The 23,454-nt window shown below is 58.4% G+C and overlaps 3 protein-coding genes and 1 non-coding gene across 5 annotated transcripts in view; all 4 read left to right on the top strand.

Annotated features, from left to right (window-relative positions):
- Positions 1–6,950, top strand: part of SPG7 (SPG7 matrix AAA peptidase subunit, paraplegin) — a 42,602-nt gene extending 35,652 nt beyond the window's left edge. For both annotated transcript variants that reach the window (XM_052795274.1, XM_052795273.1), the window contains 5 exons: positions 48–163; positions 1,984–2,140; positions 2,705–2,868; positions 3,937–4,014; positions 5,756–6,950. In XM_052795274.1, coding sequence (XP_052651234.1) covers positions 48–163; positions 1,984–2,140; positions 2,705–2,868; positions 3,937–4,014; positions 5,756–5,965 — 725 coding nt within the window. In that variant the 3' untranslated portion in view covers positions 5,966–6,950. The remainder of the gene's footprint in view (positions 1–47; positions 164–1,983; positions 2,141–2,704; positions 2,869–3,936; positions 4,015–5,755) is intronic.
- Positions 6,951–7,904: 954 nt separating this feature from the next.
- On the top strand, positions 7,905–13,244 carry RPL13 (ribosomal protein L13). Its single transcript, XM_052795306.1, has 6 exons — positions 7,905–8,030; positions 8,364–8,479; positions 8,944–9,085; positions 10,513–10,686; positions 12,006–12,062; positions 13,045–13,244. Exons 2-6 carry the CDS (start codon positions 8,376–8,378, stop codon positions 13,201–13,203), a joined length of 636 nt encoding a protein of 211 aa, XP_052651266.1. The 5' UTR covers positions 7,905–8,030; positions 8,364–8,375; the 3' UTR covers positions 13,204–13,244.
- On the top strand, positions 8,695–8,776 carry LOC128146679 (small nucleolar RNA MBII-202). The gene has a single exon (XR_008236822.1). It is a non-coding gene; the product is annotated as a small nucleolar RNA MBII-202 (small nucleolar RNA).
- Positions 13,245–15,040: 1,796 nt separating the features above from the next.
- CPNE7 (copine 7) lies at positions 15,041–22,479 on the top strand. The gene is made up of 16 exons (XM_052795280.1): positions 15,041–15,185; positions 16,023–16,507; positions 18,425–18,607; positions 18,679–18,753; positions 19,028–19,102; positions 19,197–19,280; positions 19,372–19,461; positions 19,670–19,768; positions 20,229–20,315; positions 20,421–20,480; positions 20,714–20,847; positions 20,946–21,000; positions 21,158–21,209; positions 21,315–21,448; positions 21,626–21,862; positions 22,031–22,479. Exons 2-16 carry the CDS (start codon positions 16,283–16,285, stop codon positions 22,166–22,168), a joined length of 1,728 nt encoding a protein of 575 aa, XP_052651240.1. The 5' UTR covers positions 15,041–15,185; positions 16,023–16,282; the 3' UTR covers positions 22,169–22,479.
- Positions 22,480–23,454: the final 975 nt, after the last annotated feature.

The following is a 23,454-nucleotide window of genomic DNA, read 5'->3' as shown; positions in this document are numbered from 1 at the left end:
CGCCTGTTGCCAACTATCTTACCAAATCCTTGTCTGTGTTCCTAAAGGCACTGCCAAAAGAAGTAAGATCTTGTCACCAGAAGAGAGGAAGGTTGTGGCGTTTCATGAATCGGGTCACGCGTTGGTTGGCTGGCTGCTGGAGCACACCGAGGCTGTGATGAAGGTAACTCCCCTACCAGCTCTTGCGTAATGAAGCCTGTCACCGGCTGGGAAGAGAGTCCTCTGGGGTTCCCCCTGTCCAAGATGCGTTGATTCCTTGTAGTACTTGTGTCGAATTCTGCTGTGTTACCCTGGCCTCCATGAGCTTGGAGCTGTGAATACTGCAGCAAAATAAATGGCAAATCTAGAATCATAGAATCACTTAGGTTGGAAAGGACCTCTAAGATCATTGAGTCTAACTATTAACCTAACACTGCCAAGTCCACCACTAAACCGTGTCCCTAAAATATGCTGTGGAGAAATCCATCATTAGGCTCCATTGATGATAGTGATGGTGCAAAGCTGATAAACAAGCTATAGGAGAAGCCTTGCAGTTAAAAGCCAACGATAAAGCTGTTTGGAGCAACTGAGTCTCCTGATGCTGCTGCTCAGTTCATGCACCTCCTCTGGACGCAAAGTGCTGCTCCGTGTGTGCATGCAGCATATGTTAAAGAAGCGCAGTTTGGTCCGGGCGTCTGGTGTTCGTCGCTCCGCAGTTCAAACCCTAGGTTTCCTGAAGCAGTCTCAGGCATCGAATCTCATAAAAATAAATAATTTAATAGAGTGGTACAGCAGCAGGATCAGCTCAAGCTGGGTGCCTCCGGGGAGGGACCCTGAACAAAGAAATCCTTGGGCAATTATACCCTTACAGACTATGCATCCGCCCCTCATGCGATCTCCACATGCCTTTCACGCACCCTTTGGTCCAATAGTGATTCTGGCCTGAGATCTTCTGACACCTCCTGCCTCCTTATTGGATTCCTTCACTGTCTATAGACAAGCTGTTATCTTGTTGAGTTGCAGCTGCTGTTGATGGCTGTACCCTCCTTATCTTCTGGTTTGTGCTGGCTCTGAAGGCTTTGTTTGCTTGAACAGATACAAGTTCAGCAAATCTAGGTGAAAGTTTACAGCTTGCAGCCCCAGGCTTCAGCAAATCTAGCTACTCATGCTACGTAAGTGAACAGCATACTAAATCACAGAACATTACAAGTCTAAGCGACTCATTCTATTTACAACTTAAGCTGATCAACTAATATTTCTTAACACGTATATGATCTCTTTCCCTGCCATGGCTTGCCAGTGTGTTGCAGCCAGCGAAGCTACCATTGCAGGAACTGCTCTGATACTAATGGAAAGAGATGTGTTTTTCAGATTGGTATGCTTGGGAGTTCGTCTGCCTGAAGCCCTTCTCTGTAGGGAAGGGCCTCTCTTTGGCACCCCGGGGTGTGTTCTCTCCCTTGCGCATCTCCTTGAAAAGCCTTGACACTGTGGGGAGGTTGGGAGTGAAATGACAAGGGCGACAGCTCTTTGGCTCACCACCAGCAGCAAATTCACTCTGAATGACCTATTGTATAAGCTGAACTGTTGTTTAATTACTTTCATTTAATGGGTGAGGGGGAAATGGCTCTTTATTTTTCTGAAGACATCCTATCTTTCTCCAGGTAGTCTCAGTGATTCTGGAACACAGTAAAGTGAACTCTGTTTGGCTTATACTCTCCAAAGCAACTCCTAAATATCAGGATTTCACTGACTGTCTGTTAAGGACGATTTCCTTTTCATTTCTTGAGCAGAAAGTGGCAGAAAGTCTCTGCAGCTGTGAAGGCAGAGCCTTCAGTATAGGAATGGTGACATACTGCAGTCCTTGGCTGTGTCTCTGTAGGTCAGCCTGCCCCAAAGCTTTTGACAAATTTCATTGGGAATGCAGGCCTCTTCCTCTTTTCCCTCTGCTGTTGTAGTTGGGAGCTCTTTTGTTCTCTGAACTGAGGGAGCTGCTCTGTATTGCAGGTTTCCATAGCCCCTCGAACAAACGCAGCTCTTGGATTCGCTCAGATCCTTCCAAGAGAGCAGTACCTCTTCACCAAGGAACAGCTGCTGGAGAGGATGTGTATGGCGCTGGGGGGGAGAGTGTCCGAGGCCATCACCTTTAACAAAGTCACTACAGGTGAGGAGCCAGACCCTGGCACAGGCAGACAGAGGTTGTGCTAAGAGAGCCTGAACTTCTGCGCTCGCTCTGTCCGAGGCTGATCTGAGCAGCAAAGACAGAATTTTCCCACACTGGGAAGGAGAAATGTGGAATTGCATGTTTTGATCTTGGGCCTGCATTTGTGAGCATGCAGGTGTCTCATTGTTGGTTGCCACTTTGTTGTCTTAGACTTGTCCCAAAGGCTAAGGCCACAGATGCAATAACTTGATGAGACTCTTGGCTCCTGGGAGGCCCTAGAGCTTTCTGTGCCATGTTTCCAACTAGTTATATCCAAATAGGATAACAGCAGGCAGTGGCACGTAAGCACTCCACGTGAACTAGCTTACCAGTAGATAAACTCACTGTTGTGCATGGGTTCTGCAGTACGAGTAGAAAGGTCCATCAGTAGGTGGAGTGTTCACATCCATGGGCTCCTGTGGGTCCTCTGGTCTCTCAACTAGTGGAATGCATGTTTGTGCAGGATGTGTTCCCCTTACACTCAGCTTGGAGCTGGCAAGCATTGCGTCTGTCTCTCTTGCCCAGGAGCACAGGATGACTTGAAGAAGGTGACCAAGATAGCCTACTCCATGGTGAAGCAGTACGGGATGGTGCCCAGCATTGGGCAGCTCTCCTTCCCAGACCTGGAGACTGCAGCTGGAATTGGTCGGCGCCCTTTCAGCCAGGGACTTCAGCAAATGATGGATCATGTAAGGCCACCCCTGGTTACATGTTCTGGTTTGTTATTTACTTTCTGCAGTTCAGTGAAAAAATGCATGTAACTTGCACCCAAACAATTTGTATTTTTCTGTTAGCCATCAAGTAGTAAATTTCAACAAGTGAACACTTAGCTATTCTATTACAATATATTAGGACTATGCAGTGAGGCATTAAGAACAGGCAAAATCACATATAGCTGTGAGTTCAGCCCAGTGGCCCTGTGCTGCCTGAAGATGCAGCGAGTGGCTGTGAAATATGCTGCAATGCGTGGAACTGACTGTGAAAGCTGCAGTCCTGGTTCCAGTGTGGCCAAGACCCTGGTGAGCTTCTGGGAGGTGGGAGGTGCAAATGTGATGTTTGGGAAGAGGGAGAAATGCTTTGTGGAGGAAGAAGCAATAATTTGGGGAGACTGGGGGGTTGTTGTGGAACTGTGGGCAAATACCCAGCCAGGGAAAATTCTGTTGCATGAAGTCTCTCCAGGCCTTCAGGAGTCTCATGTATATCTTAAGCATGGCTATGGAATGCTTAGATTACAAGAAACCTGTGTCTTAAAGTCTCAGTTGCATAATTTGAATGTCTCTACTTCCTACATCAGAGAGGCTATCTAACCAAAACGATGGTTCAGACTGACTGAAAAATGTTAGCCTGTTTTGACAGGAAATTGGGCTTCATTGCTGCAAAAAACATTGCCTTAGTTGAAAAATCAAATAGCTGGAAACAAAAAAAACTCTGGTTCAGAAGTGCTATGGTTGTGCTTCCCTGGGATTTGTGCTGAGCTGCATCTTTTGCTACCGGACAGCCTCCTTAATTAGACTGCATTTCCCATCAGCTGGGACTCAACTGAAGAATTGTGCTCGTGCAGGCGTTTACTGTTCTTTATCATGAGTGCTACTTTGGCTTTTTTTCAAACAGTTTATCTGTATTTTCTGTTGATGGGAACCACTTTCTGCCTGGCTCAGTCTGCAGATTTCCATCCCTCAGTGCTCTCCTTGTTTATCCACATGTTGTGTTTGTTGCCATCTATGCTTCAAATCTCTCTTCTTGTTACTGTCTTCTAGGAAGCAAAAGTTCTGGTGGCTCAGGCTTACAGGCGCACAGAAAAACTCTTATTGGAGAACCGGGACAAGCTGCAAACAGTAAGTTGGAGTTGTGGGGGGTTTTTGCTTGGTTTTCAGGTTTTTTTCAAACTGGTCGTTTTTGCCTTGCCGCTTCTGTGCTCTGTAGCTTGGCTGTTGCAGTGTCTCTGTGGTCCTAGAAAGTCTTGTAGTGGGAGTGCTGGGGCTCGTGTTTGTGAGCAAGTGACTGTTCACTGCGTATCCCCCAGATTAGGAGCAGGCACGGGGAGGACTGTGTGCCTTTTCCAGCAGTGAGTGGTCTGCCTCCTGACACCAGCTGGTATTTGCAGGGTAGAGGAGTCGGAGCGCCCTGTGGAAGTGATCAAAGCTAGAATTTGTCTCCCTCACCTGCACTTCTCTGCTAGCCTCTTGGCAGTGTAATTTCTGGAGAGAAGACAGTGACTGTTTTTGTGAAGCCTGCAAAAGCAGAAAGAGCTCATCCTTCCGGGTCCTGTAGACGTACAGGAATCAGGTGGACAATTTCTGGCTTTGGTGAAAGAATATGGGACCCGTCACCTTGGCTGACTAGTGCTGGTTCACTTTCTGGTGACTCCAGGCTGTTTTCACCTGCCAGCTCCCTGATAGCTGATACACCAAGGAGTCCTTGTTGCAGAGGTAGAGCTTTGCCTCGTCCCCTTTGTGTCCTGACAGTCCCGTAGCCAGTCACCCTGGCATGTCCCCACCTCTCTGCCAGGAGCTCTGTACCAATCGCTCTGGGCTGAGCCACGCTTGGGTTGCAGCACCCTGCGTATCTACTTGAACTTTCCTTCAGAAGTCTGGTCTGTAACATCCAAAATGACCAGGAGTCAACTTAGTGTTGCATGTTTTACAGATAAAACAATCCCTTCTTTTTAAACAAACAGCAACAACAAAAACCCCTTCAGCTACGCAACTGCAGGCCTGCTTCGTGTAGTAAGGTAGCCAGGGCTTGCTTGCTCGGACACCCTGCTGTTGGCCATATCACAGCCCCATCCCTGGGACAGGGCCCTGGGAGTGCCCTGAAGGCAGGTGTTGTTAGGGGGTCTCCTCTCTGCAGGCCTCCTCTGTTCTGATCCTTTCATTTAACAGCGGTCAGATCTTTGCTAGAGGCTCATCACAGGAAAACTTTTAAGTTAAGCCAAAGTGTCTACAGGGTAAATGTTTCAGTTGCCAGGGCAGTGTGTGCTGCATCTTGTCAGCAGAATTGAGCAGTTCTGTGTTTGACAGTCACCTGCTGCTCAAGTGTGGCCCTTCTGCTGGCAGAGGGGCCGGGGAATTCAACTTTTCTGGAGAGGAACTTCTGATGACCTTCAGCCTGTGTCTTCAGGAACAGAGCGCTCTTTGTTGTCCCTGTGCATACAGGGGAGGGGTGCAGGTCAGTCTGTGGTCTCATTTGCTGCTACTTTGGCATCTTAAGACAGGCAGGGCCACAGGTGCACTGACAGTGGTAGGAAGGGCACTCCTCTAATTGTTCCTGGAGTTCTGAGTTGCCGAATCATTCCCTAGAGCTTGCTTTATTGTCTCCAGTCATGCTGTGTATTCCTGGCCAAAAACACTCTTGTGAAAGGTGCCGGCAGCCTGGAGAACTTTGTACTGGCTCCAGCAGGCTTTCGGGTCACCCCATCTGTGGGGTGGTAGCCAGGGGTCTGCTCCTCGTGAGCTGCAGCACGTGCTGTGTCCAGGTGTTGAGATCTGAGTTGAGCTGGCAGGGAGAGTTCACATCAGTTCAGAGAGGCTGTTGTTGAACCCCTGTGTCTCATTATGCCTTATTTACTCTTTCTAGCTGTCTAATGCCCTCCTGGAGAAAGAAGTGATAAATTATGATGACATTGAAGCTTTGATAGGGCCTCCACCCTATGGGCCAAAGAAAATGATAGCCCCTCAGAGCTGGCTTCAAGCAGAGAGAGACAAGCAAGACACAAGAGATGAAGAAATGCCCCAGCAGCCACCAAACCATGAGGAGGAGGAGGAGCCACGTCTGAGACCAGTATGAAGCCCACTCCTGATGTGGAATGGGAGGACTCCAGAGGCTTCTTTTGGACACAGACCCTTTCCTTTTTCAGCTCCAGAATCAAAGATACCGAGCAGGAAATCTCTGTGCTGCTGTTACCCAAAAATTAAGGGATGGCTACGTTGGCTCTTTAACGAGTTTTTTCCTGCAGGAGGGAGAACTCCTTAGCATTTTGAAATTGATTCTCAGCAGGGTAGTAGTGATGAGGAGCTGGGTAAGTCTAATCCGCTGGAAAGATTTCTTGTACACGGGAGCGGTGTACATGTTCTTAAGGGTGAAAGATCCTGTGGAGTCCTTGTCAGACACCTCTCGCTGTGCTGTTTGACATGGCAGGAGTGCAGGGCTGTCCCTTTCCATGCCAGAATGGTCAGTGTAGTGAAACCTCTGCAAGACTCTGAGCCCGCTGAGGTGCTCCAGTTCTTGTGCGACTCTGCTGTAACCTTTGGTCATCTCTGCTGCTGAACATAAAATAGAAATGGAAAAACAGACTTCACTAGAATAAACTGTTCATAATGTGCTGCTGTGTCTGTAGAATATGTCAAGATGCAGATATGTGTTTTGGCACATATAAAGCTTATTGTAGCTATTGAGTTGTACAGGAAAAGGGCTTTCTTCTCCCTGTCCAATAACTTATATTCAGTTTTTATAGCAAGTGTCTCGCAAACAGAGATTGAGGAAAACCTGTGTGCAGAAACCAACGTAACCCTGCTGTGTGGTGTTAGAAACCAGCATTGCAGAGAGCGGCTCCGAGTTACATGTTGGAAGATTGTTTGGCGGCACTGCTGGTTCAGAGCTGGAGAGGAGCTCTCAGGAACTTGAGCAAAAGCAGGTGTGTCTGTTGGGAAGCCTCGGTAAAAAGCTGGCAGTTCCTCTGGCTCCATCCTCGTGGCTCTTGCAGAACAAGCTGTGATGACATGGTTGTCTGCCATTCATCAGGGAAAGCATTAAAATGATTGTTGGTGCCTGGTGTGCTCTGGCTGGATTAATCCTTTAGGAAAGATTAGTGACTTGAGTTATTCTGTGAGGATTGTCTGTGACTTGAAAGACCCCAGCCCAAGCCCATCACCTCCCAGGCCTCATTCATAGTCCCCAGGCTGCTGCTCACCGAGTCAGGCTGGAGCCGAGAGCCTCTCCTTTCTCCTGATGATGGGGGAAGGATGGTTCTGCAAGGCATCCTCTCCCCTGTCCCAGCACTGATACACCTGCGTACACGGAGCCTCGAGCCCTCCCTCGAGGGCTGGTTGTCATCCCCGAGGTGGGGACTATTTCCCTTGCTTTCAGGGGCAGAAGTGGTTTTCTACATTTGGGATACTACTGCCTGGATTTTTTTTTTTTCCCAAACCTCTTTGTTTCTTCACAAGGTCAATTCTTTGAATTCACTTTTCCAGCAGCAGATATTGATTTTTTTGTTTTGTTTTTTTTAAAGTCATGGCTGTGTTCTACGCTGCCTGAATCAACCCTTTGCCGGGAGGATTTGGTTCTGCGGAGCCGAGGGGGACAGCTGTAGGGGTGCTGCGCTGGTGGGACAGTGCAGGGGCCTGGGTGGCTGCCAGCGTGGCCGTGGTGCTGTCTAGCCGGCAAGATCCACTGGAGGATCTGGGCTCTGCCAAGGTGGGTGGTGGTCCCCTGAACCTGCTCCTGCCACGCAGGAGACGCTGCTGCTCGCCCCAAACTGGGGAAGGTGGCAGAGCCCTGCTGGGGGCCCCATGGCGGAGCAGGGTCTCCCTGCTTGTGCGGTGTGGAGGGGAACAGGGTCCCCCGCGGTCCTGCGGGAGCCCTTGGGGACGGTGTAACCCCTGCCCCGTGTCCGTTCCCATCGCACCGGGCATGTGGGCGCCGGGGCTCCCTCCGCCTCGGTGTGCGCGGCCCCTTTAAACTGCCGCCATCTTTACTAGGGGCGCGGTGAAGCTGCCGCCAGGCTCTTCCGCTGCCGTCGTTCCCATTGGGCCGTTCCCGCGGCGCTGCCCATTGGCCGCCGCTGCCGCACTTCCGGCGCTCTCGGGGGCCTCCGCTTCCTTTTCCGGTCGGCCATTTGCAGTGGCGGGAGGTGAGTCGGGGCGCTGCCGCGGCCGGGGGGGCTCCATCCGCCGCCATCCGCCCGCCGGGGGCTGTGTTTCGGACCGGGCTGTGCCCCGGGGCCGCTCGGAGACCTGCGCGGGGCTGCGGGTTGCGCGGAGGGCTGGGCCCGGGCCCGGAGGGGGGCGCTGACAGGCTCCCGGCCTGGGCATGGACATGGGCCTGGCCCGGCGGGCTCGGGAGCGTTCTGGGCCTGTCCTGGGTGGCACGGGGACCGGGGAAGGGCCTCTGGCCCGGTCGCCGGGGGATGCCCCGCTACCCCGGCGGGGCCGGCGGCCGCCTTTAGCCCTGCCCGTGTCCGCAGGCCCCGGCAGCCATGGCGCCCAGCCGCAATGGCATGATCCTGAAGCCCCACTTCCACAAGGACTGGCAGCGGCGAGTGGCAACGTGGTTCAACCAGCCCGCCCGCAAGATCCGCAGGTGAGTGCCCGCGGCCCGGCTTCCCCCGGCCCGCTCCTGCTGCTTTAGCTCGTGTAGCGGGGGGGAAGGTGTCTCTCGTGTTGTATCGGGCTGTTTAGGAAGCTGAAGTACTGTGTCTTTGTATTAAGTAGTTCCCCTAACCTTGTTAAAGGCTCTGGGATGGTAGCGGGGTTGGGGTCTCTGGACAGGGTCAGGCCGTTCTAGCTGCAGTCAAGTGATGAGAAATCTCCGGAATCGCTGTACCTCATTGATGATTCCCTCGAACCCTTCTGTATCTGATGACTGCAGCTGTTCTGTAGAAGCAGGCATCAGCCTGTCTGAGCTGCTAGGCCAGCGTTGTGTTTGCTTCTGAGAGATCCCCATGTGGCAGATGCTGCCCTGCGAGGGAGGTCACCTGGCGCATAGGAGTGGCACATCTGGCAGAAATGCAGTGTTCCTCATCGCTCTCCCTTTTGACCTTCCAGGAGGAAGGCCCGCCAGGCGAAGGCTCGCCGCATCGCTCCCCGGCCTGTGGCTGGGCCCATCCGGCCTATAGTGAGGTGCCCTACTATCAGATACCACAAAAAAGTTCGTGCTGGCAGAGGCTTCAGCCTAGAAGAGCTTAAAGTAAGTACGGAGCACTGATCCCAACCCAATAAAACTAACTCTGAGTCTGAGCCCGGTTGTCTTGTCCGGTTTGTCTGCATGTAGGCAATGCGCGAGTGAATTGCCAAGGTGTCGGCATCTGCTGATGCTGGCTCAGCCAGGGGAGACATCTGGTGTTGCTGGCTCTACAGGAGCGTAGAAGACACTGCTCTTGCCTTTTCTTTAGCTGTGGCATGGGGGGGCAGTAGCATACGTCAGAGTAAAAAGTTGCTTTGAAAAGTAAACACCCATTTGTCTGGTCAGACTGTCACTTGAACAAAATTCCATTAAAATTGGGTTCTGGAAGAGCCTTAATTGAGTGTCCTAAACTTCTTTTGGGGGTGGGTGGGGAAAAAACTAATAGTTTCTTCATTAAATTATTACATTTCGTTGTGAGACATGTTTCTGCTAATCCTAAAAATTTGAGCCAATGTGAACCTGTTTGTGTTGTGGACCAAGTAAGCCACCCTCAACTTATTTTTAAGAGAAGTAGGGGGATGTTGTGCTAGGGAAGGGAACTGTTCAGCATAGCCTTGTAGAGTAGCTGTGCCTGCTTCTCATGCAATAGCTACAAGCTGGTTTAGGAACACTTAGAAGTCTGTGGGAAGTGTTCGGTGCCCTCTGTTGCTTCAGGAAACTGTTCTCGATGACCTTCCCAGGCATGCCGAGCTGATGAGCTGTTAAAAGCTGGATCGTGGTGGTCTGCAGGAACCCTCACCCGCCTATCTCCACACAGTGGGCAGGAATAAACATCAGTGCTTGCTGGCAGCTGGCATCCACAGCCATCTCTTGTGCGTTGTTTAGTATCTAATTAAAACATTTATAACAGTGAAATTAGTGCATTGAAGCAGTAAAATTGTTCTTTTAGATGCCAAATGCTTCATTACTTCATTTTTCTTTAATTTTTGGATAATGTTGGAATACAAAATGGTACGCAGATGTTTGTTTTTAAACAGAAAATGAGGTTATTTCTCATTTAAGATGGTTACAACAAAATACTTCTTTAATGGAGCTTCCAGTATTCAGTGAACCAGAGTTATCCGCTTGCAGACTTCATACATTTTTGTCTTGTGTGTATCAAGAGTTTAAATGTCCCCCTCATAATTACTCAGGGGTTGCACTTTGCTCTCCTGAGGAGATCCATCTGCAAAAATTACTGTAAAGTCGGTGGAACATTTTAAGCATTAAAATACAGACACCAAGGTGCCCTTTGCCTGCATCAGTCCCTCTTGCCAGACCCTCACACTGCCGATGGGCCGTCCGGTCAGATGCTAAACCTTTCTCCAGACTCTGTAGCCTGTGATGGCTGCGCTCAAACCCTTGTCTGGCTGATGACCGGAGCGGCTCCCGGCAGTAGCGTGGTGGCGTTGGGAGTTGCCGGATGCTGACACTGTCCGCTCTCTCTTCAGCTCGCTGGCATTAACAAAAAGTTTGCCCGGACTATTGGAATCTCTGTGGATCCCCGGCGACGTAACAAGTCCACCGAGTCCCTGCAAGCCAACGTGCAGAGGCTGAAGGAGTACCGCTCCAAACTTATCCTCTTCCCAAGGAAGCCGGCTATGCCTAAGAAGGGAGACAGCTCTGTAAGTACTTGACTGCTAGAAACACTTCACGGGGTCTGTTTCTGGGCATGTTTTTAGAGGTTTGGTTGTTGGTCCATCCTGGTGCTGTGGTGTGCAGTCAGGCATTGCTCTTGAACGCTTTTCATAACGTAAACCCTCCAGGGGGGAGCAGCCCTTCTTTCAGGGACAGCATGTTTCCTGTGCACGTCCGTAGGGATGACTGAGCCTAGCACAAGGCCACGCCTGATAAGAGTCAATTTCCTAGCATAAGGCCAGGCCTGATAAGAGTCAATTTCCATGGGGATCTCTTGGGTTACAGTAATGCTTTGGGCAGATTTTTGGCCTAGGGACTGCTGTGCAAAGGGGCGCCGCTCAGGTTCGGGGCTGAACTCCTCGGGTGGTCTGTTTGCTGGAGCTTTGGTCATTGACCAACCAGTTGAGTTTTACTTTACGAAGCTAAATTGTCAGAATGGCTGAAAAGTCTGTCTGGAGTTGTGTTCTGCTGTGGTGACAGCTGTGTGGAAAGGGTGAGGAAGGCGAGGATAAACTCTTCAGTGGACAGTTCAGTGAAAGCTGTGTGTAAGGCAGTCTCAAGAAGGTTGTTGCTGTTGACATACAAAAATGCTTTTCATTAAAATCTCAGCAAGATCCAGAGTATAGCTGGCTTTCCTTGGCTCTGCCTGTGATAGATACATGCTTCCCGTGGGGAGGTGCAGGCCATGAAACGCGGTGGCGTGCTCAAGCTATCCTCAGTCTTCTGGAGCATCTGTCGGCTCTGAGCCACTTAACTGTAGTGGAGCCCACCGTGCTCGGGCTGCTTTTCAGAACAGGGGAGGAAGGGTCTCGAGCTTCTGTACCAGTAGATACAGCTACTTGCGTCTGAAATACTGTTTCAGATTTGTTTACTTGAAATCAACTATCTAAAATAAATAATTTTTGTGTGATGCCATACTCTTACAAGAAGCTGGAGTTAGCCTTAGAACGAATTGCTGAGGAATATGCTGGGTATCAAACTAAAAATGGCACAGTAGACATCAACGTTTTTCTAGCTGGCAGAACTCCCAAAAGGCTGCTGCTTCTCTGGCCAGATCCGGGCTGATCGATAGCCAGGCAAAACACGGGTTGTTGATGCGGCATGTCTGTGCCAAGTACTCCTATAGCTGCATGGCTGAAATGCTGTATTCGTTACCAGTTGGTGTTAAATCTCCGGTCAGAATTGTTAACAACGTCTTTAAGCTGAGTACCTGCGTACAGGGCATATTTTTAACCGAGGTACTAACCTCAGATGTTTTAAGTACTGGGTTTTTTAATAATGTTTTTTTTGTCCTCTTGTTATGCAGGCTGAGGAACTCAAGATGGCGACTCAGCTGACTGGACCAGTTATGCCAATCAAGAATGTAAGTGTAACTAAATCACGTTCTCTGTGTGACATGATTGAGACTTAAACTTCCCGGAGAGGATTTTCTTCTCGCTGTTCTACAGCTAAGGGTTGCTGCCTCCAGGCACTTCCATCCTGGATCAAAAAAAAAAACCAGGAACAGGCCAAGCTTGTCCTTGTCTTTTGCAAACATCTGTTTGGTTCCTCAGCATTGCAGAGTGGACTGTAAAGAACTAATTACTTGGAGCTCTGCTAAACTTCTTATCAACTGAGGGAGTCCTTGCATGATGAGCTGTGTTTGTGGGTGCAGAGGAGAGCTCCAGGCACCATGTCAGGGGTTCAGCTCAAGACGTGTTGGTTGGGAGTAATCATACGTAGGTGTTCCACTTCTACCCTGAATGGCCCATGGGAGAAGCAGAGCTCCGTACTCTCTCCAGAGAAGGTCACGGGGGAACCTGCACGATAACCCCCCAAATCACACGATTCCTGTGAAGGCGCACGTGAACTATCTGCCGTGCGTGTTTGTGCTCAGCGCTGTGTCCTCCAGCTGGGCTCAAGGGTCATTGGTCCACTTGTACCTTTGAGGAAGCTTGTAGCCCTGTGAAATTTGGGACATGTTGGGGTGAGGAATGTGTGCTGGCAGCACGACAGCCTGGGCAGGTTGCGTCGTCACCGTTTACCTCAACCCTTGCTGCTTCCGAAAGGTGCCGTGGACAGCACGCCACAAACCTGACTCAGCTTTCACATTGCGCTTTTTTTTTCCTGGTATGTTCTAGTCTTGCGCTGATGTGCACTGGCGAATTAGGAACCGGTTGAAATGAGGTGCCTGGTGGAGTGACGATAAGGGCAGGGCCTGTAGATGGCATAAATGCTCTATTCTTAACAGCGTCCTGGAGCTAGTGGTAAAAATGTAGCGAGGTTAATTGTGTTAGGCCTTAAATACAGTCTTCTCTGGGAGCCTCTGATGTGCGGTCTGACTGTCTGGCGCTCTCTCCCACTAGGTTTTCAAACGGGAGAAGGCCCGCGTTATCTCAGAAGACGAGAAGAACTTCAAGGCCTTTGCCAGCCTGCGCATGGCCCGGGCCAATGCCCGTCTCTTTGGGATTCGTGCGAAACGTGCCAAAGAAGCGGCAGAGCAGGATGTGGAGAAGAAGAAATGAACTGTTCTCCCTAGAACTGTCAATAAAAAAAAAATATAGAAGTAGGAGTGTGCTGTCTTTTTAGGGCAAATGTACAGAACTGAGCTGCCCTGTTGCCTGTGCCCGCCTGCTCGGCTGCAGTGTGTGTACGGCACATTTGCCGGTGCAGATCGTGGGCCGCTGTGTGTGGAGGGATGTGGTCTGGGGGAGTTGCTGTTCGGATGTGGGAAACCTCGTTTGCTGTGGTTAGAGACTCCAGACTTCCCTGAAAGCGAGTGAAACAAACACGTTGGCCTTGCGCAGCTCCCTTCAGGGAGGCAGCCTGGGCTCCCTCCTGTGCTAGAGCCTGACCCTGTCTCACTGTCTGTGGGGTGGCTGAAGCTGCCAGTCAAGGGTTTTTGGGATAACCCCTCCCTGACAAGCTTTGTCTGCTTCCCACTTACCTGTCTGCTCTGCCAGTATTGCAAATTTAATTATTTCCAGCCCTCTGCCTGTGGTGCTGTGTCAGGCAGAGCAGTTGGCTCTGCTGTAGAAGGTGGGGTGTCGTCGTGGGTGTCACCCGTGGGCTGTTTGCCCTGTGAGCCTGACCTGGGGGCCCACTGTACTCACGGGGGCTGTGCCCTGCACTGTCCGTGTGTGGGATCCTCCTCCCTGATTTTGGAGGGGCGTGGGGGGAGCGAGGTCATTTCTTTAAGGAAATACCTTCGTGGCATCGGAGAGGAGCCCGGCTCCTCCGTGGAGAAGGGTCTGGGGCCTCTGGCCCATCCTGGTGGGTGTGTTGGGGGGGTCCTGGGCTCTGCCTGCCCCAGGGCAGGGGGCTGATGTGGGGTCGGGCGCAATGGGTCATGGGGCAGCATTGCTGGGGTCCGTCCTGCTCCGGGGAGCACTCACCCGGTCCCTTCGCTGGCTAAGCAGTTCTGGGGCCGTTCTGCAGCCTGGCCACGCTGCGAATCGCCCCTGCTGGGATAATTGAATCGTTTGTTTTCATTAGCAGGACGACAGAAACTTGGGGATCAGATACAACCGAGCGCTCTGGCACAGGGGCTGGCGGGAGCCCCGGCACAGCCGGATGAACCCGAGGTTGCTCAAACGCTGGGGGCAAGAGCTACCTGGCGTGGGGCTGCCCGTGCCACGGCAGGCTGCTAGCTCATCCTTCCCAGCCCCGCTGCCCGAGCCTGCGGTCGGATCCTGCGTCCCCTCTGTGGGTCGGCTGCCTCCTGCCCCACGGGGCTGTGCCGTGGGGCTGCAGGAGGAGTGGGGAAGGAGGGTGGCCTATTTCTGCCATGCAGGCTGGGGATTAGCTCCCAAAGCCCAGGGCCCTGCAGTGCCCTCCTGCTCATTAGCCCTATCTGCATTTTAATCCCTCCAAATATGGGCTAATTGCATCATCTTTCATAAAGCTGAGCTGACAGCACCGCAGTGCTGGGGTGACGTGCGTGGGTGGGGGGTGCCAGGGCAGCCCCCCGGCCGGCGGACGGGGCGCCCGGGGTTCTGCGTGCGTGGAGCGTGGGTCCGGGTGCTCCGGCGCGTGGGGAGGACAGCCGGCATTTTTGGGGCACCCCGTCCTTGCGGTGGGGTGTCGGCTGAGAACGTGGCGGGGGACCACGACCGCGACAGGCCCAGGGCACCCCACGGGGAGCGGCTGGGGAGGGCGAGGGGCCGTGGGGTGCTGGGAGCGAGGGCTGTGCCACAGGTGGCTCACCAGGAGCAGGAGCGCCTGCCCTGGCACCGCCAGCGGTGCCGGGGACCCCGGGAACCCCGCTCAGCCCCCATGGCCACGGACACGCTCCGCTCCGGTACCGGCAGCGAGGCAGTTAACGGAGCTTGTCGTCTCCCTCTTAGGGCTCCGTTCCCGAACTGCAGCTTGAGTCAGTTGTGTGGAGGTGGCAGCGGCGGCAGCTCCGGCTGGCACACCGGCTCCGGCTGGCACACCGGCTTCGGCTGGCACACCGACCCCAGCCCTCGGCCCGGCCGTGTGCGGAGCCCAGGCCACCGGCACCCAGGTGAGGGGGTTGACTGGGCAGGGTGGGAGCCGGTGCCCCCTCCGCTGGGGGATGCCAAGGGGTGCCCACAATCCCAGGGAAGAGGACGATGCCCGCCGGAGCTGGGGCACCAGAGCCATGTGCCAGGGAGGACCCGGGCCACGCGTGACTCTGCCGAGAAACTTTGGCCGGGCTGGGCACGCTGGGGTGCGGGCAGGAGTGCTGCTCAGCCCGAGCCAGGCAGCCCCCGGGGGTTTGGCTGGGGGGTACAAGCCCCAGGCTGGGGCTGGCAGACCCCCTCGATGACCCATCACTGCAGCATCGCCTGGCTGAGTGTCACCAGCCTCCGGGTGGAGGGTGGCCCCCGTCCCCAGCATGGGGGGGGTCACCCTGGGGTGCCACCAGTCCTGCCTGGGGCAGCGGGATATGGCCGGCACTGCCAGCATCACCCGGCGGCACGGACAAGGACCTGGCGTCCCCGCTGCCCTTGCCGGCGAGCCCTGCCCGGACGGGGGGTGTGCTGCCTGCAGGGGCAGGAGGGGATTTTTCTGCTCCCCAGCGCCAGGAAGGGCACCCCGGGGTGGGGGCCCAGGGCTGCCTGCGCAGCCCCCGCTCCTGCACAGCATCCCGGCCCCACTCGGGTGCCCCTTCCCGGTGGGACGCATCCTGCCCCTGGGCGTGGGGGGGGGAGCAGAGGTGGACACAGCCCCACGGGACCCCTGGTCGGCCCAGGGGGCTGGTGGGTGAACGGGGGCACAGCAGCACCCGTGGGGCTGGCTGGCGCTCGGGGGTCCGCGGGCAGCATCACGAGGGGTGTCCCAGCTCCGGCTCACCCCGCTGTGCTTTGACGCCTTGCAGGGCCCTGCAGAGCCATTGGGACTGGAACCGGCCACCCCACCTCGGAGGGGGTCCCTGCGGTCCCCTCCACCCACCAGATCACCCCACCCCGCTCCCCACCAACACCCGCTGCCACCGGGGACCTGCCTGACGCCGCGCACCTGGGCTCCGGCCCCACGCCTGGCACTGCGGGGCGACGTGCCCCGGGCATGACGGGCGCCTGCCCGGCTCCCTGACGGCAACGAAGGCAGCGGCCGCCCTCGCCGCCCCGCTCCCCCCGCATGCCTTTCTCCCACGGGGCCGCCTGCCCCCCGTCGCGCCCGGCCACCCACCGCGCCACGGCCACCATGGGTGAGACCCCCGAGCCGTCCCCCCAGGCTCCGCTGGCCGTCCTCTCCAAGGTGGAGCTGCGGGTGAGCTGTAAGCATCTCCTGGACCGCGACACGCTCAACAAGTCGGACCCCTGTGTCCTGCTGCTGATGCAGTCCCAGGGCCAGTGGATGGAGGTAGGAGGGTGGGGGGCACCGCCGGCACCCACCGCAGCGAGGCACGGCGGGGGCCGGCTGTCATCGGGGCCGTGGCGGGGCTGGGTGCAGGGTGCTGGGCGCAGAGTTTGTGTCTCTGCGATAGCACCGGGAGCAGAGACAGCCCCAGGGTGGCTGCAATGCCTGTGGGGCTGGAGACAGGGCAAGAGCCGGTGCGCAGGGTGCAGAGCAGGGTGCAGGGTGCAGGAGATGGTGCAGAGCAGGGTGCAGGGTGCACACAGAGGATGCTGGACGCAAGGCGCAGAGCTCGCGGTGCAGGGAGCAGGGCACGAGGTGTAGGGTACAGAGCGCAAGGCTCGTGGAGCAGGGCAGGGTGCTGTGGGACCCTCGGCAGCGCATGGGGACAGCGCAGACACCTCGGTTAGAGCGAGTCCTCGGGGGCTCCGGTAAAGCCGGGGAACAGGGTGCCCACGGTGCGTGGCTCCAGCACGGCTCCGCTGCCCCGGGCCAGGGCCAAGGGACACCTTGGCCACCCCTGGGGGGGGATCAGGGCTTGTGGGCTGGCCTCATCCTGCTCGGGACAGCCAGCTCAGAGGGGGTCAGGGCCGGCACTGCGGCCGCGTGCCCCTCGCTGTGCCGTGCTGTGGGGCCGTGGTGCCCACACGAGCCGTGGCCGGCACTGGGGCTGGCACGGCTCCTTCCCATCTCTCCCCCACGGCTTAGCTCTGGGCTGGTGCCGGCAGCTCCGCGCTCACTAATCACTGCTGCTCAGCCAGCAGATTTAGCGCTAAATCCCTCTGCGTGTAATTGACTCTGCTCGCCAGAGCCAGAGCCGGAGCCAGGGCGGGCGGCGAGGGGCCCTGTGCCAGCTGCGGCTCCCCAGACTGTGCCGGGCCAAGCCAGTTGTACCCTACTGTGCCACGGTGTGCCATCCCACGCTCTGTGTGCCGTGCCGTGCAAGGGCCAGATCCAAGAGGCAAGAGGGCCCCTCCTGGACCACCCTTTGGTGGGATTCTGTGAGCTGTCCCCTCCATGTCCCTGCCAGAACACGTCCCCCAGCCCAGCCGAGACGGTGGCTGAAGCCGGCTCAGCCGCTGCCCGCTGGGTCCGAGAGCCAAAACGGCCCGACGCGCCGGCAGGGGCTGGCGCTGGAGGGGCTGAGGTGACCGAGACCCGGACCCCCATGATGGGGCTGTGGGGTTGGCAGCGCCCACGCAGGAGACACAGTGCTGCATGGGGTGGCCCTGCCACCGCCGCAGCGGCGCGGGCTCCGCAGATGCTGCCGGACCAGGCAGGCGGTGGGCAGGGGCCGGCGGGCTGGCAGGGTGCCCTGGCCAGGATGCGTCCTGTTGAGTCAACGCTGGCAGGGACGGGGTGCGGGGGAGGCTCCTGGAAGCCGCTCGGCACCCGCTGCCGGCGTGGCCGGGAGACGCTGAGCACCCACCCGCCTGCCAGGGCCACGGTGGCCAGTGGCCCCTGCCCTTGGCCAGCCTGGGGTGGGGAGCACAGGGGCTCATCCTGGGCACTAGCCCGTTGCTCCTGCTTGGGTAGAGCCATGGCAAACCGTGGTCCGGAGTCAGAGCGTCCTCTCGAACTGACCACGGGGTTTGCCCCAAGCTCCGGAGGGAGCAGTGCCCCCGGGACCCGCGTGTGCCCTCGGGGGCACACGTCCCTGCCCGAGCCGGTGTCTCCAAATACCTGGGAACCGGCGTGGGCAGGTAAACGCTTGCGCAGGGCTGGTCCTTCCCGGCAGCTGCCCGGCATCCCCCATCCTGCATCCCCACATCCCTCTGCCCCTGGGTTCCTGCATCCCCGTGCCCGGCTCCGGGTGAGCTCCGGCATCCCAAGGTCCTAGGCAGCTCCACTGGCCCCAGATCCGGCCCCAAACTGGGCTCTGGCCCCGCTGTCCCCCCCCCAAGCCGAGCTCCCGCCGTGCAGGTGGACCGCAGCGAGATCATCAAGAGCAACCTCAACCCCGTCTTCGCCAAGATCTTCACGGTGGACTACTACTTCGAGGAGGTGCAGAAGCTGCGGTTCGAGGTGTACGACAGCCACGGGCACGCCGGCGTGGGCACGCACGACGATGATTTCCTGGGGGGCATGGAGTGCACCGTGGGGCAGGTGAGCCCGCGCCCCTCACCCCGGGGACACCCACCGGCGGCGTCCCCTCCCCGACCCCTCGGCTTTTGCAGATCGTGGCGCAGAAGCGGGTGACGAAGCCGCTGTTCCTCAAGTACGGGAAATTCGCGGGCAAGTCCACCATCACGGTGAGCAGCCGAACCCGCGCCGGGAGCGGCACCGAGCTGGGACCCCGGGGTGGCACCACGTTGGGGCGCGTGGGTGGCACTGAGCTGGGGTGGGGGCCATTGAGCTGGGGCACATGGGGGGGGTCCCCAATGACCCTCCTCGTGTCCTAGCTGTCATCCAGCTGCCCCCCAGGTTCTTGGGGGTGGGGAGGGCTCAGGGTCCCTGCTGGCAGGGAGGGCATGGGGACGAAGCTGTGCCGGGTGCTGAGCACCCCACAGCCGCCTGTCCTCGCAGGTCATCTCGGAGGAGATCTCGGGGAACAACGGCTACGTGGAGCTCGCCTTCCGGGCCAAGAAGTTGGATGACAAGGTGAGCCGGGTCCTGCGGGCAAGGGGAGCCGTGCAGGCAGGGCGGGCAGGGTGGGCAGGGCGGATGGTGCTCTGCCCCATCCTCCCGTCTCCAGGATCTCTTCAGCAAGTCGGATCCCTTCCTGGAGATCTACCGCATCGACGACGATCGCAGCGAGCAGCTGGTATACCGCACCGAGGTGAGGCCCCGGGCAGGATCTGTCCCTCGGCCGGCCCGTGGCCGCCCCGGCGGCTGCTCAGCCCCGCTGAGTCCCCCCTCAACCCCCGCAGGTGGTGAAGAACAACCTGAGCCCCATCTGGGAGCCCTTCAAGGTCTCCCTCAACTCGCTCTGCAGCTGCGAGGAGAAGAGGAAGCTGAGGGTGAGGAAGGGTGATGGGGACCCCCACCCCTGCCCCGGGGGGCACGTGTCTCCTGGCTTCCCCGCGGCTCCGCACGAGCGGCATGCCGGGGACCCCAAGCCGCCGGGGACGGTGCTGGGGCTGGGTGCAGTTTGGGGGGCCGTGGGTGTGCGGCCCCCCCCCCCAGCCAGGTGCTGCCCAGCCGGGGCTGAGCCGTCCCCCGCCGCAGTGCGTGGTGTGGGACTACGACTCGCGGGGCAAACACGACTTCATCGGGGAGTTCTTCACCACCTTCGAGGAGATGCAGAAGGCGATGGGGGAGAACAAGGTGGGCGTGGGGACGCGGGGACAGCCTGTGGGGTCTCCCCTCCGTGCTGCCAGCAGATCCCATTCCAGGAGGCACCTCCCAGCTCCTCCTCTGGTTTTGGGGCCGTTCTCCCCTCGCTGTTCCCCTCTTTGGGGAAGGGATGGTGGGTCTGGGGTCTTCTGGGGAAATTGGTCCTGGCTGGGCTGGCTGGAATCTGTGGTCTGGCCGGGAGCGGGGAAGGCGGCTGCAACCTGGGGCTGTGGGGCAGCGGGGTTACGGGGTTGTGGGGCTGCAGGGTCGTAGAGCCATGGGGCTGGAGCGTTATGGGGCTGTGGGGCTGCAGGGTTATGGGGTTGTGGGGTCGCAGTGCTGCAGAGCCGTGGGGCTGGGGTGCTGCGGGGTGCCGGGGGGGTGCCGGCGCACGGGGCCGCGTCGCTGGGGCTGGGGGGGCTGCGGGCAGCGCGGGTGCTGCGTGCCACAGGTGCAGTGGGACTGCATGAACCCCAAGTACAAAATCAAGAAGCGCAACTACAAGAACTCGGGGGTCGTGGTGCTGCTGGACCTGAAGGTGAGCAGCACCCCCGTGCTGTGCCGTGCCGTGCCGTGCCGTGCCGTGCCGTGCCGTGCCCGGCTGCTGTGGGGCAGGACCGGCTGATGCAGGTCCCTCTGGAAGATCCACAGGGTCTACTCCTTCCTGGACTACATCATGGGCGGCTGCCAGATCCACTTCACGGTGAGCGGCATACCCCCGCTCCGAAGCGCCGGCAGCCGGGCAGGGGCTCCGGCACCGGGCCAAGCGCCCGTCCCCAGGGCCAGGGGCCGTGGGTTGTGCATCCCGGCTCCCCCGAGCCTCAGCTGTGCCACGGTGCCGGCGAGCGGGGCCGGCACAGCCGCCCGATCCGAGCAGGGACGTGGTGGTGGCCCTGCTCGCCGTGGGGGGGACCCTCACCGCTGCCCCCCTGCCAGGTGGCCATTGACTTCACGGCCTCCAACGGGGACCCCCGAAACAGCTGCTCCCTGCACTACATCAACCCCTACCAGCCCAACGAGTACCTCAAGGCACTGGTCGCGGTGGGTGAGATCTGCCAGGACTATGACAGGTCAGTGTCGGCCACCCCAGGGCCAGGACACCCCGGTGATGGGCACCCCGGTGCTGGCAGTGCCGGTGCCGGGGCTCCTTACGCCTCTTCCCCTGCAGCGATAAGAAATTCTCAGCTCTGGGCTTTGGTGCGAGGATCCCCCCCAAGTATGAGGTAAGGGGGTGGTCAGGGCACTGGGGCCCCATGGAACGCCAGGGACACCCTCGTCCCTCCAGGCACCCTTGGCCGTGGCTCCTGTGGGGCTCGGCACGTGCCGGGGGCCATGGCGGGTGGGTGAGCCCTGGCTGCCCCCTCCCCTCTCGCCCTCCAGGTCTCCCACGATTTCGCCATCAACTTCAACCCTGACAATGATGAGTGCGAGGGTGAGTTCAGCTCCGATGGGGCTGGGGAGGCTGGTCCCATGGTCCCATCCCCGTGCCAGAGCCTGGTGCTGCCCCCCCCCCCTCACCTCTCACATCCCCCCACAGGCATCCAGGGCGTCGTGGAGTCCTACCAGAGCTGCCTGCCCAAAATCCAGCTCTACGGCCCCACCAACGTGGCCCCCATCATCTCCAAGGTGGCTCGCGTGGCAGCCAACGAGGAGCGGACGAAGGAGGCTTCGGTAGGTACCCGCTGTCCCTGGCCGGTGGGCTACAGGCTGGGCTGAGACCTGGCACGCTCGTGCCACTTGTGGCTGCTCCCACATCGCAGCGGAGCCCTTGTCCGGCTCCCCCCGCTTGGGGCCGGCAGTGGGGCCAGGCAGCCCCCCCGCCCCAAAGCATCCGTGTCCCCCCCCCAGCAATATTTCATCCTGCTGATCCTGACGGACGGAGTGGTGACGGACATGGCGGACACGCGGGAGGCCATCGTCCGCGCCTCCTACCTGCCCATGTCCATCATCATCGTGGGGGTGGGCAACGCCGACTTCACCGACATGCAGATCCTGGATGGGGACGACGGCATCCTGCGCTCCCCCAGGGGCGAGCCCGTCCTCCGTGACATAGTCCAGTTCGTCCCCTTCCGGGAGTTCAAGAACGTGAGTGGGGCATCGGCGGTCCTCCCGTCCCCTCCCGTCCCCACGGCAGGACCGAGCATCGCGGCACGGCATGCCGGTGCCCCCGTGGGTGCCGCTCCTCACACCGGGGCAGGTGGGTACCACCGTGCCCTGACTCACCCGTCCCCCCCGGTGTCCCCCGTCCCGCAGGCGTCACCGACGGCCCTGGCGAAGTGCGTGCTGGCGGAGGTGCCCAAGCAGGTGGTGGAGTACTACAGCTACAAGGCCTTCCCCCCCCGCTGCCCCCAGCCCGACACCCCCGACTCCAACCTCAGCTCGCCCCAGTGAGAGCCCCCCCGCTCCCCGCAGCGTGGCGTGGGGACGGACGGGGTCCCCGCCGGGTCCCAACCCTGCTGCAGACCCCTCCTTGCCGGGCAGGGGGGGGCACCGGGAGCCGGCAGCGCAATACGGGGATGGTCCCGGTGCTCCAGTGCAGGGCACCCCTCCCCGCGCTGCCCAGGGGACTGGGGGTCCCCAGCGGGCATTGCCCGGTCCCAGTGGTCCATGCCCCGTGGCCCGTTCCCGTTCCATCCCTGCTGTCCCCTCGGTCCCCGCTTTTCTGTCGCTGTGACGTCGTTTGGAGGCTGCATGACGAACCCCCCCCCCCAGCGTGTGTGGGGGGATCCCCCCAATAAAGCAACCAGCCCCGTGCCCGTGCCGCGTGCTCTCTGGGCGCCAACACCAAACCTCCCTGCCGGGTGCTCAGCGGGGCGCGGGCAGAGGGACAGGCAGCTCTCGGGGTGCTGCCCGGCCCCCCTCGTGCCCCTCACCGTGCCACCACGCTGCCCAGCCCTGGCCGGCAGCAAGCGAGAGCCGAACGTGTCCCCCAGCCCCGGCTGCCCGCACGGGCGCTGCCGCCGGCCGCTCCGGCTGCCCCTATATTTAAGGGAATTCGTGACTGGCAGCGTGCAGGGGAGCGCCGGCGCTTTGAAGCTGCCGTACTTTTGAGCAGCCACCGCTTTCAAGTTGCGCCGGAGCAGCCGACTGCCCTGCTGTGCCACTGCCGGCTGCCGCGGCCCCAAAATCCAGGCCACGGGAACGGGAGTGGAGGCAGCGCCGGCACCCGCCTCCTGCCCCTGCCCAGCACGTTGCCTCTGCCACGTGCCGTGTGCCGTGTGCCATGTACCGTGTGCCGTGTGCTATACCATGTGCTGTGGGTTGCATGCCACACGCTGTGCCATGTGCTGTATGCTGCATGCTGTACATTGTGCCATGTGCCGTGTGCCACGTACCGTGTGCCATGTGCTATGTACTGTGCCATGTACCGTGTGCCATGTGCCATGTACGGTGTGCCATATGCTATGTACTGTGCCATGTGCTGTGTACCATATGCCATGCGCCATGTGCTGTATGCTGCATGCCATGCACTGTGCCATGTGCCATGTACTGCACGCCGGGCGCTGTGCCACGCCGCTGCCATGCGCAGCACGCCAAGCGCTGCGCGCTGCTCGCTGCACCAAACGCCGGGTGCTGTTCGCTGTGTGCCAGCTGCCTACTGCCATGCGCTGTGTGACGCTGTGCCGTGTGCCACGTGTCCTTCACCCGCCGTGTGTTGCCGTCCCGGTGCCGGCAGA

The sequence above is a fragment of the Harpia harpyja genome, chromosome 9 (genome assembly GCF_026419915.1).
Source record: "Harpia harpyja isolate bHarHar1 chromosome 9, bHarHar1 primary haplotype, whole genome shotgun sequence".
NCBI lineage: Eukaryota > Metazoa > Chordata > Aves > Accipitriformes > Accipitridae > Harpia > Harpia harpyja.
The sequence above is the reverse complement of the archived record's forward strand: the minus strand, read 5'-3'. Positions and strand labels throughout refer to the sequence as shown.

Excerpts from the sequence above, each read along its gene's own strand:
- RPL13 (XM_052795306.1), top strand. The coding sequence starts at position 8,376 with ATGGCGCCCAGCCGCAATGGCATGATCCTGAAGCCCCACTTCCACAAG. Across the intron at positions 10,687-12,005 it reads CTAAGAAGGGAGACAGCTCT|GCTGAGGAACTCAAGATGGC; the intron begins GTAAGTACTTGA and ends CTTGTTATGCAG. Across the intron at positions 12,063-13,044 it reads CAGTTATGCCAATCAAGAAT|GTTTTCAAACGGGAGAAGGC; the intron begins GTAAGTGTAACT and ends CTCTCCCACTAG.
- CPNE7 (XM_052795280.1), top strand. The coding sequence starts at position 16,283 with ATGCCTTTCTCCCACGGGGCCGCCTGCCCCCCGTCGCGCCCGGCCACC. Across the intron at positions 18,608-18,678 it reads TGGAGTGCACCGTGGGGCAG|ATCGTGGCGCAGAAGCGGGT; the intron begins GTGAGCCCGCGC and ends CGGCTTTTGCAG. Across the intron at positions 20,481-20,713 it reads GCTGCCAGATCCACTTCACG|GTGGCCATTGACTTCACGGC; the intron begins GTGAGCGGCATA and ends CCCCCCTGCCAG.